At 47.5% G+C, this 18,086-nt stretch overlaps 1 protein-coding gene across 1 annotated transcript in view; it reads left to right on the top strand.

Annotated features, from left to right (window-relative positions):
• Window positions 1-18,086, top strand: part of COL6A3 (collagen type VI alpha 3 chain) — an 82,422-nt gene that overhangs the window by 14,612 nt on the left and 49,724 nt on the right. The window contains 6 exon segments of the mRNA XM_032355273.1: window positions 389-1,006; window positions 6,025-6,627; window positions 10,341-10,925; window positions 12,684-13,283; window positions 14,806-15,378; window positions 16,736-17,344. Of these exon segments, the coding sequence (XP_032211164.1) occupies window positions 389-1,006; window positions 6,025-6,627; window positions 10,341-10,925; window positions 12,684-13,283; window positions 14,806-15,378; window positions 16,736-17,344 (3,588 nt within the window).

The raw sequence follows: 18,086 nt of genomic DNA, 5'->3' as shown, positions 1-18,086 counted from the left end.
TCTTTCTTCTTGAGGCCCAATCTCAGAGCCCAAACTGAAGGATGAACTCATAAAATGCTGGTGGGCGATCTCTGATGAGATAGACTTCTGGTCTCATCAGGTGGGTTTTGGGGCTCAAGCTGTCACAAAGAATCATGCCTGAGTTAAAAGACACTCCAGGGAATACTCCCCCCCCCCCCCATTTTCTGGAGCCTGCCACTGGCTCCCATATAGGGTTCATTGCATATGGAACATGGGCTAGTGAGGGGCCACCAGCTGAGTCAAGTCCCCGCACCCAGGTAAGTCAGCGAGCTCCCTCAGAGAGCGCCCAGTTCAAGGGCAGACAGAGTAGGAAGGAAGGCTTTGCGCTGAACAGGAGAAAAATCTAAACCAATGTCTTTTTTTAAAGATGTCAAAAATGGTGCTGCTGCCGATATAATATTTCTAGTGGATTCCTCTTGGAGCACTGGAAAGGAACATTTCCGACTTGTTCGAGAGTTTCTGTATGATGTTATAGAATCTTTAGCTGTGGGAGACAGTGATTTCCGTTTTGCTCTGGTCCAGTTCAACGGCAACCCACATACTGAGTTCCTGTTAAATACGTACCGTACTAAGCAAGAAGTCCTCTCCCACATTTCCAACATGTCCTATATTGGGGGAAGCAATGAGACTGGAAAAGGATTAGAATACGTAATGCAGAATCACCTTACTGAGGCTGCTGGAAGCCGGGCCCGTGATGGAGTCCCTCAGGTTATCGTAGTGTTAACCGATGGACACTCGGACGACGGCCTTGCTCTGCCCTCAGTGGAACTTAAGTCTGCTGATGTTAACGTGTTTGCGATTGGAGTTGAGGAAGCAGATGAAGGAGCGTTAAAAGAAATAGCAAGCGAACCGCTCAATCTGCATGTTTTCAACCTAGAGAATTTTACCTCACTTCATGACATAGTAGGAAACTTAGTGTCCTGTGTGCAGTCATCCGTGGCTCCAGAAGGGGCTGGAGGCACAGAGACCCTTAAAGACATCACAGGTAATGGCAACATGGCCAAGCTGCTGCCTGCCTTGCTGTTCTTTGGAGATAAGCTTGGCAACCGCTGGCATTCGAGCAACACTGTGGCTAGTGGTGGGTGGGTGGGACTGGGAAGAGATGGCTCTTCACGGGTCTAAAAACAAAGGTTTGACCATGCTCTATAGTGTCCTTCTGAAATAGAGCTCTCACCTACCTCAAACAGTTTAATATGAACTCAATAAAACCCCCATCTGCCATTACGATCCCACAGGAGGTCCTTCAACCATTCCTAGCAAAGGCAGCTTCCATGTGGTGGGTCAGGCATTTAACAAAGATCCCTCGCACCTGTTACCTGAACAGAGAGCCCATTTCCTGGAAAGAGGGCTCCCTGCTGGATGGCCATGGCAGAGCTTGCAGAAAGAGAGTGAAAGAGAGGCAAGGGGACCTTCTTGTGAGTCAGCTCCTGCAATGGCCCACACAGGGGTCCTGCTTTGGGGAAGATGGGGGGGAAGATGGGGACAGTGGTGTGGACCAGGATGGCGAGGAGCCCTAGAGAGGCAGCTGGGTGTGTAACCTGGGGAACGCTACCACTATGGATGGAGGGAGACTGAGAGCTAATTGTGGGGGTAGGTAGTGTCCAGTGAAGCTCACAGGCCCATGTGGCCCTCATGTGTGTAAGGTACAGTGGGCAGAGGGCCTTGGGGGACCTGTGAGGCTGCCATTCAGGAAGGTTAGTCACAGACGTTACAGTCTCTGGAGATGAGCCCAGGGTGTGTGGTGTGGACATAGGTTGAGCATGATGGGAGGGAATCTCTGAGGAAGGTCGGAGAGATCACTTGGGTGCCCTGAGGAGGAGGAGGAGGAAGTGGATGACTCTTTGAAGGAGGCGTGAGTGGGGAGCGGCCTGGGCAGGCTCCACACCACACCCGGGAAGCCACCATGGGAGCAAGATCCATGGCCATGGCTTCTCCTAAATTTCCAAGGTGGTTGCCACCCAGGGGTTCAGAGATAAGAGGCAGGAGTCTGGGTGACTGGCGGAGAGTCCGTCTCTTATTAATTCCACACACAGGGTGGAGCAGGGAGAAGAAAGAGTTGAGATTCTGAGGCATAAATTGGGCAATCTAAAAGGTCACATGGGAGGGGCAGGTGGAAAGGGGCATGAGGGGCATGAAGAGTCTGGAGAAAGGTAGAGCTTTCTGGATTGTGGTGAGGATAATGGGGGAATACAGATTCAGAAAGCAAAAGAAGAAGTTGACTAGATGTCAGGAGAAGGAACTGGTCATCTCAGGCAGAGCTTGGAGGAGAAAGGGTTCCAGAACTAACCAACCCCAAGTTGTTTCAGAGAGTGGTCTTCCCTAGGGGTCCCATGATCTCAGTTGTGACAGGGGTGGGGAGGCTGACACCCCTGCCAGCAGGTCTACCTCTGACAGAGGAGTGAGTGATGGCTTCCATCATTTATGTTTAACCCTGGAAGGTGTCCTTTCCCATGTGTGACATGCCTGTCATGACAGATGTGTTGATCCTGCCAGATTATAGGAGATGGATCTGGGACCCCCCAGAGCATCCCAAACCAAACACTCTGGGCCACAGGAATATGACACGTGGGTTTTTGTGATGACCTATCCCAGTCTCTACAATGTTCTCAGTGTCAGTAATTCACCAACAATCACATTTCTGAATGGTGCAATAAGAACTAATCTGTGTCCAAACAGTGAAGTGATCAGTAGAGAAATGGGACATCTTTTCTTGAGTGCTGGCTTGGCTGACTCAGGAAAAAGAGGGGATGAGTTTGCCTTACCTTTAACCATTCTATCAGTGAACGAGGAAGAGCCTGTCCCTAGAGTCTGTTTCCACACAGATGATAAAACCTTTGTTTTTATGCCTAGAAAGCATCTCTGTCTTCTAGTGTCCAAGTCACTAGCAGCTCCAGGGTGGAATATTAATCCGTTTATGTTGTCTTTTCTGATTAACTTCACTCTGCAATTCCTCCAGTATCACAGCCCACTGCATGTTCCATAGCCAAAAGTAAAATAATAATCATTTTCTGCTTATGGTTTTTAAGAAAGGTTGCCAGAGGGCAGTATAGAGATTGCTAGTAAGTTAGGGCCATTTCTTCCCATCACCTGTATGTGTACGAAATGTTAATGGTCCCCACTGTTCTAAATGAACTCTGCTCAAGTCATCGGTCTCTGAAGGTTGCGTTTTTAAAAATCTCTTTGTCATTCTTTTGTGAAGGAATTTCACTAAGATACAAAAGGTCTGCACTGAAGCGAAACCGATAAGTGGTCTGTATTCAGCAAGGATTTCAGTGTCAGCCTTCTTTTCTTTGCCAGATATCGTTTTAAAGCACTCACAAAGTCCAACTACAATTTTTCAGATTTACATAGGAAATATGTATGTGATTTTTTTTACTTTTCTTAAAAAGAGGAAGCATCCCACGAGCGCAGGAAGGCACTGAGCCCACACAAATGTGCTCAGGGAAAGAGTGTTTCCAGCAGTGTTAAAGGAGCCTGATGTTTCCATGGACATTGTGAAATGTCTCTGTAGAAAATGCCAGAGAGGGTGTGATACACAAGCTGTTAAAGCAGAAAACCAGGCAACCTCCTATTTTTAAGTTTATTACACTGGGTTATCCTTAAGAGTTGGTATTGGTCATTGGTATGGCTTGTTGTGTACAAAAACCCATAGCTCTTGTGCTCGTCTGAGGCTTTGGTTCTCCTGGATAACACAGCATGCCCTTGTTCGTTCCATCATTGTGTGCATCAGAGGACAATGTTGTTTTTTCAGTGATGACAAATTATCCAACATGTTTCTATGACCTGCTGCCATCTGGCCTTTAGGAAGAGAAAAGTTTAAGGATTCTCCCACAGGGCTTCTCTTCTTTATGTACTCCTGAAATTGCAACCACAAAATAATAATGCGATAAATTAATTAAAAAGTAGTAAACAAATAAAGAATGTGCCATTTTGTGTTTTAGGTGTTGTTTTTCTCTTCTTGACCCCAGGCTCACAGCTAATCCTTCTTTTAAATGACCTGGCATGTGGAGTCAGTGGCCAATCTTCCATCATCTTTCTGGGGCGTTGATTCAGGCCTGGGAAATGTTGAGGAATATGGTGGTGTGATTGACAGAGCGTCTGGCTCTAGTGATGCTGTGGGCCATTTCTGAGGCCCTGCAGCCTCCCAGAGATCCCTCAGGAACCTTAAGTTTTGGCTAAAGAGCAGCAAATGCTTTGGCGTTCTTAGCAAAGCCCCACTCTCATTTAATACTTGGGTGTGATGTTTATTAAGAATATGAGAAGCAAATTAAAATTACTGTGTCAAAAATACTGTAGTAAATTATTCCTCTCATTAGAGCTCATAGTTACAAGTTAATATCTTCCCCTATGCAAGGAATTCATTTGCAAAAATGTCAAGGATTTTGTGGATGGGAGGGAAGAATAAGCTGTTTTGATTCTAGCAATCCCTGGCTTGGCATACACTGTGAGGGAATTTGGGGAACATAATTGTTCTATAGCAAAATTCTTCCATTTTAGGAGATTGGATTTGTATCCTATTTCTATAGTGAAAATGAAAGCAATTTTGCTGGCCTAAGGAAATTTTCATTTTAAACATAAAATATTCACTGTTGTTAAAAAAGCCAGAATGACTAGTCATAGTGTTGTGATTATATCCTAAATACAGCCTCCTAAAATCTCAGAATATAAATATCACATATGCTCCCAAAGAATCCTTTCCTGTTCCTGACATGCACTTATTAAAAAACATTCACCAGACTAATTTGGATTTTCCACTAATTTTGAATCAGTCTGATATAAATGTTCTAGCCAAATGTTTGAAATATTCTGCTCAGGCCTCCAAATTATTGATTGGCCTTGTAAAATCCCCATTCTCCCTAATGGGATAGGAGTGTGTAACTTGCCATTATGGGGAGAAAAGAGGCCTAGGTCTCCATTTTTATGTCCATCTGTATAACCCCATAGCTAATTCTGATTCAGGGTTTATTAGAGGCTCATGGTCTCACTAGGCAGTCAGTGTAGGATGTCATAAAAATAAGGTTGGATAATTATGTCATGACTGGTTTCATATCACTCTGCTTAACATTGTTCTGCATTATGTGATTGAATATAGAGGCAATAGCAAAAACACACGAGCAAGACATCTAACCTAATCCCAGGCCCACATGTGAGTTCCATGCAACTAAATGTCATATGAAAAAGGAAAAGACCTTGATACAAAGAGCACTGGGTGTTACGTACAACTGACAATTTACTGGACTCTACATCTGAAACTAATGATATACTAGATGTTAACTAATTGAATTTAAATAGAATAGGTTATTAAAAAAAGAAAAGATCAAACCAAACATCTGTAAGAGTGTTTTTAAGATGAGAACTCTAAGAGTAGCTTGAGTTCTTCCTTTCAAATTTATAGAGTCACGTACCTGCGCCATTTTGGTTTTTATAGAAAAGAGAAGAAACTATTGCTCAAAGAATTGTCTAACATGCTGGGACGCTAAGTCACCAAACCCTGAATCTGAGATTCTGTTTCCTAGCTGTGGATTTGGACGAAGAAAATTCCTAAGATCGCTTGGGGATTATAAAAGAAATGTCCAAAACTTAGAAATCATGTTTGGACTTCTGTTAACAGCACGCACTCCCTTATAGTCTCCTGTGGGTATGGTAATGCACAATTCCATGCAACAACATCTCCCTCCAAATTCTGTAGAAGTTTCTAGAATACATACCCATGATTTCTCAGACAAATGAATATGATGTTTTGAAGTGTAACTGCAGAGTTGGTGCAAATGCAAATTTGGTATAAATGTCCCATTTTTACACCATAGTTCTTAAGAAGTTGCCTCTTATCCAGTCAGAATGCAGAACTGAAACAGAATTTCACATTCCTTAATCAACATGTGTTTTGTGTGTCCATATTTCGTGTTTCTTATTGGTTTCCAAAGAAACATGTCAGAACACTGAACGATGCATGTGGTCACTTGTTCTAACGCTTTCACATTTTTGCATTTCTCTCTTTTAAAGCACAAGACTCTGCTGACATTATTTTCCTTATTGACGGATCAAACAACACCGGAAGTGTCCATTTTGCAGTCATTCGCAACTTCCTTGTAAATCTCCTTGAGAGACTCTCAGTCGGAGCTCAGCAGATCCGAGTGGGGGTGGTCCAGTATAGCGATGAGCCCAGAACCGTGTTCTCCTTGGACACCTACTCCACCAAGGCCCAGGTTCTGGACGCAGTGAAAGCTCTTGCGTTCACTGGCGGGGAGCTGGCCAATGTCGGCCTTGCCCTTGATTTCGTGGTGGAGAACCATTTCACCCGGGCAGGGGGCAGCCGAGTGGAGGAAGGGGTTCCCCAGGTGCTGGTCCTCATAAGTTCTGGGCCTTCTAGTGACGAGATCCGCGACGGGGTGGTAGCACTGAAGCAGGCTAGCGTGTTCTCGTTTGGCCTCGGAGCCCAGGCCGCCTCCAGGGCCGAGCTTCAGCACATAGCTACCAATGACAACTTGGTGTTTACTGTCCCGGAATTCCGTAGCTTTGGGGACCTCCAGGAGCAATTACTGCCGTACATTGTTGGCGTGGCCCAAAGGCACATTGTCTTACAACCGCCAACCATTGTCACAGAAGGTACGTATGCTCTTCTCACCATCCGTGGGGGAATGGGGGGTTTTGTGTGTTGGTTTTCGTAGAAGCAAGGCAGGCTCCTACGGAATGATTCACCTCAGGAGAACCTGTAAGTACCCACAGCAGAGTCCTTCTGCCATGTGCTGGCTCTTGGATGTGATGTCTGTGATTGCTGCAGTGTGGGAAAAAACCCACGAGATCTGGGGGTGAGCGGGAAGCTCGTGTTGACATATGCATTGTCAAGGAAGTGTGCTTTGAAGGTGAATTCTAGAGAGCTGTTACTCTGAGGCTGTCGAGCATCATTGTACTGTTTACTTACAATCCAGTCATCTGAAAAATGGATCTCAGGGGCTCATGACAATTCTCAGAAAACTGGTCTCGGACAATGGCATTGCCTCGAAGCCGGCATGTTAAGAGGTGTGCTCGTAGGTAGGTGTGGGATGACCCACAGGGTCCTCTCTGTGGTGGGTATCGAGGACCTCTCTTCTGAAGGTAAGCAACAACACAGATCCCTTGGTGGGATATTCAGGAGATGCTGTTTGCCTGGACTTGTCCAATTTCTGACTGGTTCTTTGGAGTGGCAAAATCATGACATACCTTCAAATGGGGGCCCTTTGGCATAAGACCCCAACCAGAAACATTTCTGAACATCAAACCAATCCCATTACCTAACACATACACATGTAACAAATGTGGGAGGTGAGAATGTGTTTTCAAATGTAAAGAGTACAGCTGTGCGAGGCTGTGGCAGAGAAGTTTCAGGCAGACCCTCTAGTCCCCTTAGCTGGTGATCTCATCTATCTGCCAGAGATCACCCGTGGTATTCTGCAAAACTGCTGGGTAGGGAAAACCAGAGTTGATGCCCAATTTCATCCTGAAAATCCCCTTAATGTTTCTAGACATCCCTCTGATTGGAGGTTTCTCTAGATTTGCACACTTTTGGAAACAAACAGATGGTTTCCATAGGTCTTGTCCACATTGAGGAAACACCACAGCTGTAGCTGGGAGAACTGGCCTTTGGTCCCGGGTCTTATGGTAACCAGCTGTGTGATCCTGGACAGGCTGCAGAACCTCCCTGGGAGGTTTATTGAGTTTTATATTTGTTTATTGAATTTATGGCCAGGGATCTATGGATGAAGACATTTATGTTCCAGGAGAAGCTTCATGTTTTTCTTCTTCACAAGCAGCACACTGCTCTCATTTCAGTTCTCCTAAGCTAGGGGGTTAGCTCCTCACTCACGGACAGCATCTTTGTGACTACTTTGTGAATATTCAACAAAGATCCTTGGCTCTCTGGTGTGAGCTGGGCACCAGAAACACAGTGGTGGTGGACAAGAGAGACGTGGCCACTGACCCGTTACAGGATAGTATTCCAAGTGTGAGAAGATAGATGAGGGCAGCCTGGGGCTGTGAGGGGGAAGAAAAGGGGGAGAGAGCTTCAGATGGGATGGCCAGGGATTGCGGGTTAGAGAAGCTGCAGGATAGAAAGGGGACAGTGGAGGGACAATGCTCCGGGTGCATGTCCCTGCAACACCAAAGAGCATGCCCTCTTTCCAGAACTGTTGGAAGGTAGTGGGGCTGGAGCTCACTTAATCCACGGAAGGTTGGGGCTTAGGGACCCCCCCTCCAGTGGCTCTGTTTTCTCAGGGATCTGTGCGGTGAGATGGGGCGTGGGTGTGGGCCAGATTAGAGCCTAGAGCAGAGAATGAAAGTGGTCCTTCCAGAGGTTGGGAGAGGAAGGCTTCCAGGAGAGCACTGGTCATCGTGAGCTGGTGTAGCTGACCTCGCAGGTGGGCTGTGGAGCAGGGTGAGCAGATCTGGGGCCTGGCATGGCGGAGGCAGGTGGAACATGCATGAGCAACAGGCAGAGGCCAGGCCGAGGTGGGGTGGGTGGCAATCTCCAGAAACAGTAAGGGCAGGTGGGGCCTAAGATACAGTTGCAGGGTGGGGGTGGGGGGCGGCGTGGAGGACAGGCCTTACTGCGGGCTAGGGTCCTGAGTCGCTGAGGACGAGCAGAGTTGGGTGGAGATAAGACAGCTCGGAGAAGTGACAGGAGGGATCTGAACATTTGCCGACAGCATTGGGGCACTACCAGGGAAGCCAGCCCAGTCGTGGGCTCCTGACGTCTGGGGGGATGTGTGGCATCCTGGGGGTGGGCTGGTGGCAGTCACTGTAGGAGGCATGGGCAGAAGCCTGATGATTAATTAGCAGGACCTTAGGTTCAGCTCCCAGCAAGGGTATTTCAAACCCAGTCGCAGCAGAAGATAGCTGTGTTTGGGTTGTCATCACAAGTCAGGAAGGAGATGTCACTTACTGGAGGGGGAGGGGACCTGCCACTCAGCCAGCGGAGGGAGTCAGCCTGGTGATCTGGGATGAGAGCTGACCTGTCTTTCTATTCATCTACGCTATGTGTTATATACATACATGTATGTACCTACAGGGAATGCAGGAACCTCTACATTTATGGTCTTAGGGTCAACTTCTAGGTCAGAGGTGAGAGAAGAGTGTGTGTGAGTGCACGCATCTGAGCAGGCTCAACCCCCGTGTGTTCATGGAACGCACACGTGTGGTTAACACTCTGTACACAGGTACTTACATCTATCTTCTGTGTGTGTGCGGCAGGGAGGAGGAGGCAGGGCTGTGCCACACTCATGGTCTTACACACACACGTGCACACACACACACACACTTAATGAGAATTCCACATGTCTGCACATCTCTGTGAATCATTTAAGGACTTGGAATTCATCGTCTACCCCACAAGCCACGGCCAACGCAATGGTCCCTGCATGCTTGTCCCTGGGTGTTTTGTGTCCATGTGTGCATTTACGTGTTCTCCCTGAAAGAGGAGAGTTTGGACGGATAATAATAGAGTCAAATGTCAAGACATATAACCCACATCCTTCTAAGTCTTGGAAGCCCCAGCAGGTGTCTGGATTGGGTGTAGTGCCTGACCTGATTCTTTTGCCTATGGCTCAGCCTGGCCGCTGTGTGTCCCTGCGGCAGGCAGACCCAAGTTTATAGTTGCGAGGCAGTGACCTCACCCAAATGCTTTTGCCCTGCAGTTTTTCACAGTCCTAACACGAAACTCAGCCCCTTACCAACACAGGTCTCTCACTTGGACACCCTTCTGTGCCACTTGCTGACTTTGACATCGATTTCTTTTCCGTAAGTTTTATGATGTCAAGTGCTTGGTTTTCCTTTGCTTGAAAAACTCAGGCATGGAGAATAGAGTGGAAGGGAATGGGATGTTTACGCTCTGTCACCTTGATGGTAGATGATCGTGATGTCATGGTGGTGAAACAAAGGACCCCCTCAGTAGGCACTGATGCTCCTTTACTCTATTAAGCTGCGGCTTCATTCTGGGCTCTCAAATCTAACCTACAGACTTTTGGCAGTAAAGAGCTTCCTGGCTTTTTTTACTGATGATGTGCTAAGCAGGTGGTGACTAAAACTATTTGTTTTTGTGCAACGATTTTGTAAAAAGTTCTAGGAGTGGGTGGGGATGGGGGATTAGGCCAACCTGCCACTCCAGAGGGAGGATGCAGCTGACAGTAATGTGTGTGTTCTGACAGATTCTCCTGGGGCTCCCACTGACTTCACACTGGCCAGAGCAAACGGGAGTACCCTTTGAGTCGAGTTAGCTGTCTAGAGAGTCACAGTTGCATGTGATAGATAAGGCCATTCTACTCACCTTATAATGTTGCTACCTACAGTCATTGAAGTCAACAAGAGAGACATAGTTTTCCTGGTGGATGGCTCATCCGCACTGGGACTGGCCAACTTCAATGCAATCCGCGACTTCATTGCCAAAGTCATCCAGAGGCTGGAAATCGGACAGGATCTTATCCAAGTGGCAGTGGCTCAGTATGCCGACACTGTGAGGCCAGAGTTTTATTTCAATAGCTACCCCAATAAAAGGGAAGTCATTACCGCCGTGCGGAGAATGAAACCCATGGAAGGCTCGGTCCTGTACACAGGCTCCGCTCTGGACTTTGTTCGCAACAACCTGTTCACTAGTTCGGCTGGCTACCGGGCCGCCGAGGGGGTCCCTAAGCTTCTGGTGCTGATTACAGGCGGTAAGTCCCTAGATGAAATCAGTCAGCCTGCCCAGGAGCTGAAGAAAAGCAGCATCATGTCCTTTGCCATTGGGAACAAGGCGGCGGATCAGGCTGAGCTGGAAGAGATTGCTTTTGATTCCTCCCTGGTGTTCATCCCTGCTGAGTTCCGAGCTGCCCCTTTGCAGGGCGTGCTGCCTGGCTTGCTGGCGCCTCTCAGGACCCTCTCTGGAACCTCTGAAGGTATGGTGGGGAGGAAGTCAGACTCACGGCAGGGTGGGTCTGCAGGCAGAGCCTTTGAGAAGCCAACCAACCAACCAACCAATGAACCAAATTTGATTTGTGCTCAGCTGAGAGACAGGTCTTAAATGATGGAAACAAGAGCCATAACCAAGATTTATTTCAGGCTTCTTTTTACCCTGAGTTGGGGATTGTGTGACTTGAATGCCATAGGATACAATTGTAGGTCCTAAAATGTCATCATATAAGAATTGTATGACTTTATATGTCATCAAACAGAAATCATATGACGGAAACTGTAGGGCCGGGGGCCAACTGTCCTTCTAGCTTCTGGCTTAGGAGGTCACTTGTAGTTGTTACCTCTTGTCAGATCCCAGGATCTGTCTCAACTGGTGACTCCTGTCCAGCCTGCTTCTGCCACCACCAAGATGTGGTTTGGCTCTTGCTTTCCTGAGCTCACAGTCCCCACTCAGTGGCCCAGCCCCCAGCAGGGCACAAGGTTAACCCTCTTTCCTTTCTCTGAGGGATTTCCCTTCAGTCCATGAATGGGCCTGGAGATAAAAGCCTAGTGGTTTCTAAAATCTTTCATTTAATAGGATTATCAGTGAAAAGTTATTTTCAAAGACACAGTAATAGTCTGTGAGCTCACACACTGGTTGGGTGCAGTTCGCCGTCCTTAACGAAGATGAATATCACGGGAGCAAGCTTTTCTGCCTCACAACTTCACCACTGGAAGACTGTCAGATGCATGACCCATATATTGCATGATGCTTGCTTTCTCCTCAGGCTCTTTGCTCTTCTGAAAGTCTCTCTCTCTTCCTTCCTTCAGGCTTCCAGTCCACACTCTCAGAGCCAAAGCCATTTGATACACACAGGAAAAAATTAGTTGTCAGGTTGAAATTTCAGTGAGACACCAGGGAAGAGATGGAAGAGTTTTTTTTTTGTTGTTGTTTTTTTGTTTTGTTTTGTTTTAAAGGCATGTATTCCTAAGCGTGCTGCTACAAATTCTGTAATTTGGGAACTGTTCTTTTGAATCTTCATTTGCTTATCTTCAGCCAAGCATGCCAAATAGTCTTTTTGCATCCTAACATGTTTCCATGATCCTATTCTCTCCCTCTGGAGGAATTCCCAAGGGCACCCCATGGGATTATTGCCAGGCAATGCCGTGACTCCCAGCAGAAGGGAACCAAGAAAGAATGACAAAGGGGTCATCCTAAGAATACTTCAGGAGGAGAACAGCACAGTTTTATTATTTTTTTCCCTAGCCTTCAGGAACTCGTCTTCTCAGGTGACTTGGGCTAATACTTCTAACCTATCTCTAAGTGGAGCTCTCTCAGCAAATGTGTAGAGGGGAACCCTGGGGGACCGGGTGTTCCCCATGTAAGCCTGGCTGAGACCACAGTCCTAAACCCGAGTGAGGTGGAAATGCAGGGCATGCTGGTCTCTTCCCTTCCTGGGAAGAAAGGTTCTGCTTCAAGGATTCTGATCATTTTTGTTGGTTGCAAACTCTCCCTTTGGCGCTCTGTCTCTCCACAAGCCAATTTGGTGTCGTCAACTTGGCTACTGATACACCTCACACACCCCAGCCACCATGAAAGGAAAATATGCCGCCTTCTGCCATATTTGACGAGCCGGACACGCTTTGCCTCACCGACTGTCTGTGTGTTCTAAATGTTGGCATGTGTGCCCATGGTGTGGGCACACATGGAGTGCCCCTGGCGGTTGTGTATGTCTCACTCTGTTTTCTGTGCTTCACTGCAGTTCACGTAAACAAAAGGGATATCATCTTTCTTTTGGATGGATCGCTCAACGTCGGAAAGGCCAATTTCCCTTATGTGCGGGACTTTGTCACGAACGTAGTTAACAGCCTTGATGTCGGAGGCGACAATATTCGTGTCGGTTTAGTGCAATTTAGTGACACTCCAGTAACGGAGTTCTCCCTAAACACATACCAGGCCAAGTCAGATTTGCTGGCCCATGTGAGGCAGCTTCAGCTCAAGGGGGGGTCGGGCCTGAACACGGGCTTGGCCCTGAGCTACGTGCACGCCCACCACTTCACCGAAGCTGGCGGCAGCAGGATCCGTGAACACGTGCCGCAGCTCTTGCTCCTGCTTACAGCCGGGCAGTCCGAGGACACCTACTTGCCCGCTGCCAATGCTTTAGCGCGTGCAGGGGTCCTCACCTTCTGTGTGGGGGCTGGCCGGGCGAATAAGGCAGAACTTGAGCAGATGGCTTTTAACCCCAGCCTGGTGTATCTCATGGATGATTTCAGCTCCCTGCCGGCTTTGCCTCAGCAGCTGATTCAGCCCCTGACCACTTATGTTAGTGGAGGGGTGGAGGAGGTGCCGCTCGCCCAGCCAGGTAAAGCTCCCCGACTGCGCGGGGCTCCCTTCCCTCAACACCTCCCCGCAGGGGAGGACAGGTGGCCCAGCCTGAGCTCGAGAGCCTGCGGAGCTATAGAACGAAGACTGGGCATCTGTGGTCCAAGTGTTTTGGATGGGGGCTTGAAACACCATGCCAGCAAGTTTAGATCCTCTGTCTAAAGGGTGTTTGTTCACAAAAGAAAGTCTAGGACATCCAGCTGCCATTCCTCCCATCTTACCACCACCTCCCTTTTTTTTGTCCCAGTGCCTGAGAATGTTCTGGAGCACAGATCAGGATAGAAGTGAGAGGGAGAGGGATGGCATCCCTTTCATACGGGAGAATGCATCAGGGTCATTTAAAAATGGCAATTATTTTATTTATATGATTTTTTAAAAATATTCAAAATCTGCCGAAGGTAGAAAATTATTTACTTTTTTTGAGAAGCCCAACAAGGGCTACATCTTGATGTGATGACAGAATGATTTCCAAAGGAAGTCTGGACTATTGCTGTCACTGCAAATTAGTACGGTGGTGAGATTCCAACACATTGGCTCTACCAGCTTGCTGAGATCACACAGATGGGGAGCAAGACTGAGACAACTGAAACCTAATCAAAATACCGCTGAGAATTCTTTGAGCTGAAAATAATGCTCACGTGACATGTTGTAGACCCCTATGGCCTGTCTTCCCTGTTTTCTGTTGGCTAAGTACTACAGATTGGAATGCACTGATGGACAGGGTGACCCAGAGTAATGATGGGCACTCTTTGGGGTCCTAGCCCATAACCTCAAAGTTAGGAAAAGATAATCCAGTTAGAGCAGATACGTGTCAACTCAGTTCTCCTTGGGTGGTTAACCCATGTCAGCCTTTGTTGCTAGAGACAGGTCAATTTTTAAGTAAAAGGATGACCAGGACCACATTTTAAGTAGTTTAATTTATAACAGTTGGAAAACACTCTTCTGCTAGAGTGATGACCTCCTGATGCAAGAATAGGACCCTCTGGGGCTCCCGTTGTCTTACTTTGTTGAAGAAGCATGATACTGGGTTGAGTAGACCCATCCAGTTCAAGTCCTTTGCAAACAGGCACTGCTTTGAAATGGGACATTTTAACTACAGTTGTGCTTCAGGGTTTTTTTTTTTTTAAGATTTTTAATTATTTATTTATTTGACAGAGAGAGAGATAGAGAGAGAGAGAGAGATCACAAGTAGGCAGAGTGGAAGGCAGAGAGAGAGAGTTCGGAAGCAGGCTTCCTGCTGAGCTGAGAGCCCAAAGTGGGGCTCCATCCCAGGACTCTGAGATCATGATCTGAGCCAAAGGCAGAGGCTTAACCTACTGAGCCACCCAGGCACCCCATGCTTCAGGTTTTGACAGTGGGTTTTCTCCTTCCTTGCTGGTATAGTGATCATCAGATGATTGTTTGACCTCCCATGACCAAATGTTAGAGGTGCTGGGCTGAAGTCATGTCGGTGCTGGTTATGTTCTCCTCCCTCACTCTGTCCCAACCTACTTCTGTTGTAGAAAGCAAGCGAGACATTCTATTCCTCTTCGATGGCTCAGCCAATCTCGCGGGCCAGTTCCCTGCCGTCCGCGACTTTCTCTACAAGGTTATTGATGAGCTTGATGTGAAACCGGAGGGGACCCGGATTGCAGTGGCTCAGTACAGTGATGATGTCAGGGTGGAGTCCCGTTTTGATGAGCACCAGAATAAACCCGAAATCCTGAGTCTTGTCAAGAGAATGAAGATCAAGACCGGCAAAGCCCTCAATCTGGGCTATGCACTGGACTACGCACAGAGGTACATTTTTGTGAAGTCTGCGGGAAGCCGGATAGAGGATGGAGTGCTTCAGTTCCTGGTGCTGCTGGTTGCGGGAAGGTCATCAGATCGTCTGGACACCTCTGCACTCAACCTGAAGCAGAGCGGGGTGGTGACTTTCGTACTGCAGGCCAAGAACGCAGATCCTGCTGAGCTGGAGCTGATGGTGCCTTCCCCCGTCTTCATTCTCGCTGCTGAATCGCTTCCCAAGATTGGAGAGCTTCAATCTCAGATTGTCAGCCTCTTAAAATCAGTGCACAATGGGGCACCGGCACCAGGTATGGCACAGACATTCCGCTTGCTTCCACAACCCAGTTCTGCAATGCATGAGGACAGTAGGCTGCTGGCTCTTTCTTCTCCCACTTTATTGTCTAACCGCTCTCAGGGCAAATGAGGAGAATCAGGGTAACATTAGAATATTTCATAATTAGATGATAAAGATTTAGACATATTAAGAGTTAAGAACCCTTTTACAAACACTGTTTTTACACTATGCCTAATAGAAACCACATACCACGGATGCGTTATAGCTAAAACAGTCTACAGATTCGTAGTCCTCCAATGTCTTACTTTAAGTGGGTCTCACTGTGCTGTAATTCATCCACAACTCATTCATCAAGAATATAAGGTGTGATGAGTGGTGGGTAAATTTCCACTGTAAACGCAGCACTGGAATTTCCAACTGCTGATCTGTGTTACCATGACTTTGTGTTTAACTGCTTTCCATTTGTTGATAAAAATGCAGTGAAAAGAGTAATTAATTTCAAGTATAAATCTTTTTATTGAAAACTGATAATTTAGTACTTTTGCATTGAACTCTTCAGACATACACTGCTGGTTTTGAACTATAAGCCTGACATCTGGTTTCCATTTTTCCCCATTGATCTACTGTGACTTGCAGCAAATCATTTGAGAGCTCCCATCTATGTAATGTGCTTATGGTTACGTGGGTTTTGCCATCCTGTCTCTCCACCAACACTGTTTCCTGAGTATACCTTTGAAAACTGACAATGCTGCTCAAGCATCAGGAAGTTCTAAAATAAAGGGCTATCATCTACCTACCTACCTATCTATCATCTCTCTATATTGCTCTATTCATTTTTGATTTCTGCAGTAGCAAATTACCATAAACTTAGTGGCTTAAAAGAAAATGGATTCATTGTCTTCCAGTTTTAGAGGTGAACAATCCAAAATAAGTTTCACTGGGCTAAAAGCAAGGTGTCAACCAGATTGCTTTCCTTGTGGAGGTTCTTCTCATGGCTTATGCGTTCCCTGGCCTTATGCAACCCACACTCCTTGGCTTGGGGCCCCTACCTGCATCTACAAAGCAGAAGCAGAGCCTCTTCTGTCTTCTCTGGTTTCCTCTTCCTCCCCTAGAGCTTCTCCTTAAACGCTCATCACCTTATCTCCCTCTTAGAAGGTTACCTGATTGATTATACTGAGTCTACTTGGACAATCCAGGATAATTTCCTCATCCCCCAAACACTTCATGTTATTGTACCTTCAAAGTCCCCTCTGTAAGGTCCAAGGATTCTGAATTGGATAGCCATGTGGGGCCATTATTCAACCCAATCATGACCCATAGCAGATGGTCCCTTTTGTTCCCTTGTGTCATTGAGGCTGTCTCCCTCCCAGTTTCAGGTGAAAAGGATGTGGTATTTCTGATTGATGGCTCTGAGGGCGTCAGGAGCGGCTTCCCTCTGTTGAAAGAATTTGTCCAGAAAGTGGTGGAGAGCCTGGATGTGGGCCCTGACCGGGTTCGTGTGGCCGTGGTGCAGTACAGTGACCGGACCAGACCCGAGTTCTACTTGAATTCCTACATGGATCAGCAGAGTGTGGTCAGTGCTGTACGCAGGCTGAACCTACTGGGAGGGCCGACCCCCAACACTGGGGCTGCCCTGGACTTCGTCCTGAGGAATATCCTGATTAGCTCGGCCGGAAGCAGGATAGCAGAAGGTGTACCTCAGCTCCTGATTGTCCTCACGGCAGACAGGTCTGGGGATGACGTGAGGGGTCCCTCGGTTGTCCTGAAGAGGGGAGGGGCAGTGCCTATCGGCATCGGCATCGGGAATGCTGACATCACGGAGATGCAGACCATCTCCTTCGTCCCTGACTTTGCCGTGGCCATTCCTACCTTCCGGCAGCTGGGGACCATCCAGCCCGTGATCTCCAACAAAGTCATCCAGCTCAACCGAGAAGAACTAAGGAAGTTGCAGCCAGTTTTGCTCCCCCCAACGAGCCCGGGTAAGGAAGGCATTCCTTGGGTCATTATTCCTAGAAACCGCTGGGGCTACTTGTTTGGACTATGGGCTTTGAGGTGTCCTCTGTTGTTTTTTTTTCTGCCATATTGGGTGAAAGCTGGCCTTTCATGAAGAATTAGGGACCATATGCCTTTGCTCTCAGGGGCCGGAAGTGGGAGGGGGTTTGGGGACATGCTACAATTCACGTTTTGGGTCAACGCAAAGTTTTGAAGAGTGCCGACCCCTAAGTCTACATAGAGGCTTCTGCATAATATCGGGAGGGATGGGGCCATCTCATTGATGACACCAGCTCAATATCAGTTCTGAGCTGTCCCTGACAGCCTTCTGTGATCAGGGAGGGGACATGACCACAGGGTCCCTCAAGCTGGGGCACAGTCTCTGAAATATTGGTATTCCCAGAACCGAAGTGTGATGGCTGTTCTTAAATGTGGCTGATGTTGAGAAGTAAATGTCTTAATTGGCAGGAGTGCACCTTGCTCTTATAGCTGCAGTCCATTCTATTTCATCTTTCCTATTCTGACTTTGTAGGGCTGGTTATAATAAGCTAGAAATCAGTGTGAGCTTGGCCACTGAGAATAAAGAGGGCTGAGATATATTCCCCCTCACAGCCCCCACGGAGGACCTGCCTGCACTGGGCACTTGTTAGAGAGGGTCTCGGTACTGAGGAGGCAGCAGTGACTTACCTTCTGCAGAGTGTCCTCTGAGTGGGGGGGAAAGGAAAGGCA

Source organism: Mustela erminea, chromosome 8 (genome assembly GCF_009829155.1).
Source record: "Mustela erminea isolate mMusErm1 chromosome 8, mMusErm1.Pri, whole genome shotgun sequence".
Classification (NCBI taxonomy): Eukaryota; Metazoa; Chordata; class Mammalia; order Carnivora; family Mustelidae; genus Mustela; species Mustela erminea.
The sequence above is the reverse complement of the archived record's forward strand: the minus strand, read 5'-3'. Positions and strand labels throughout refer to the sequence as shown.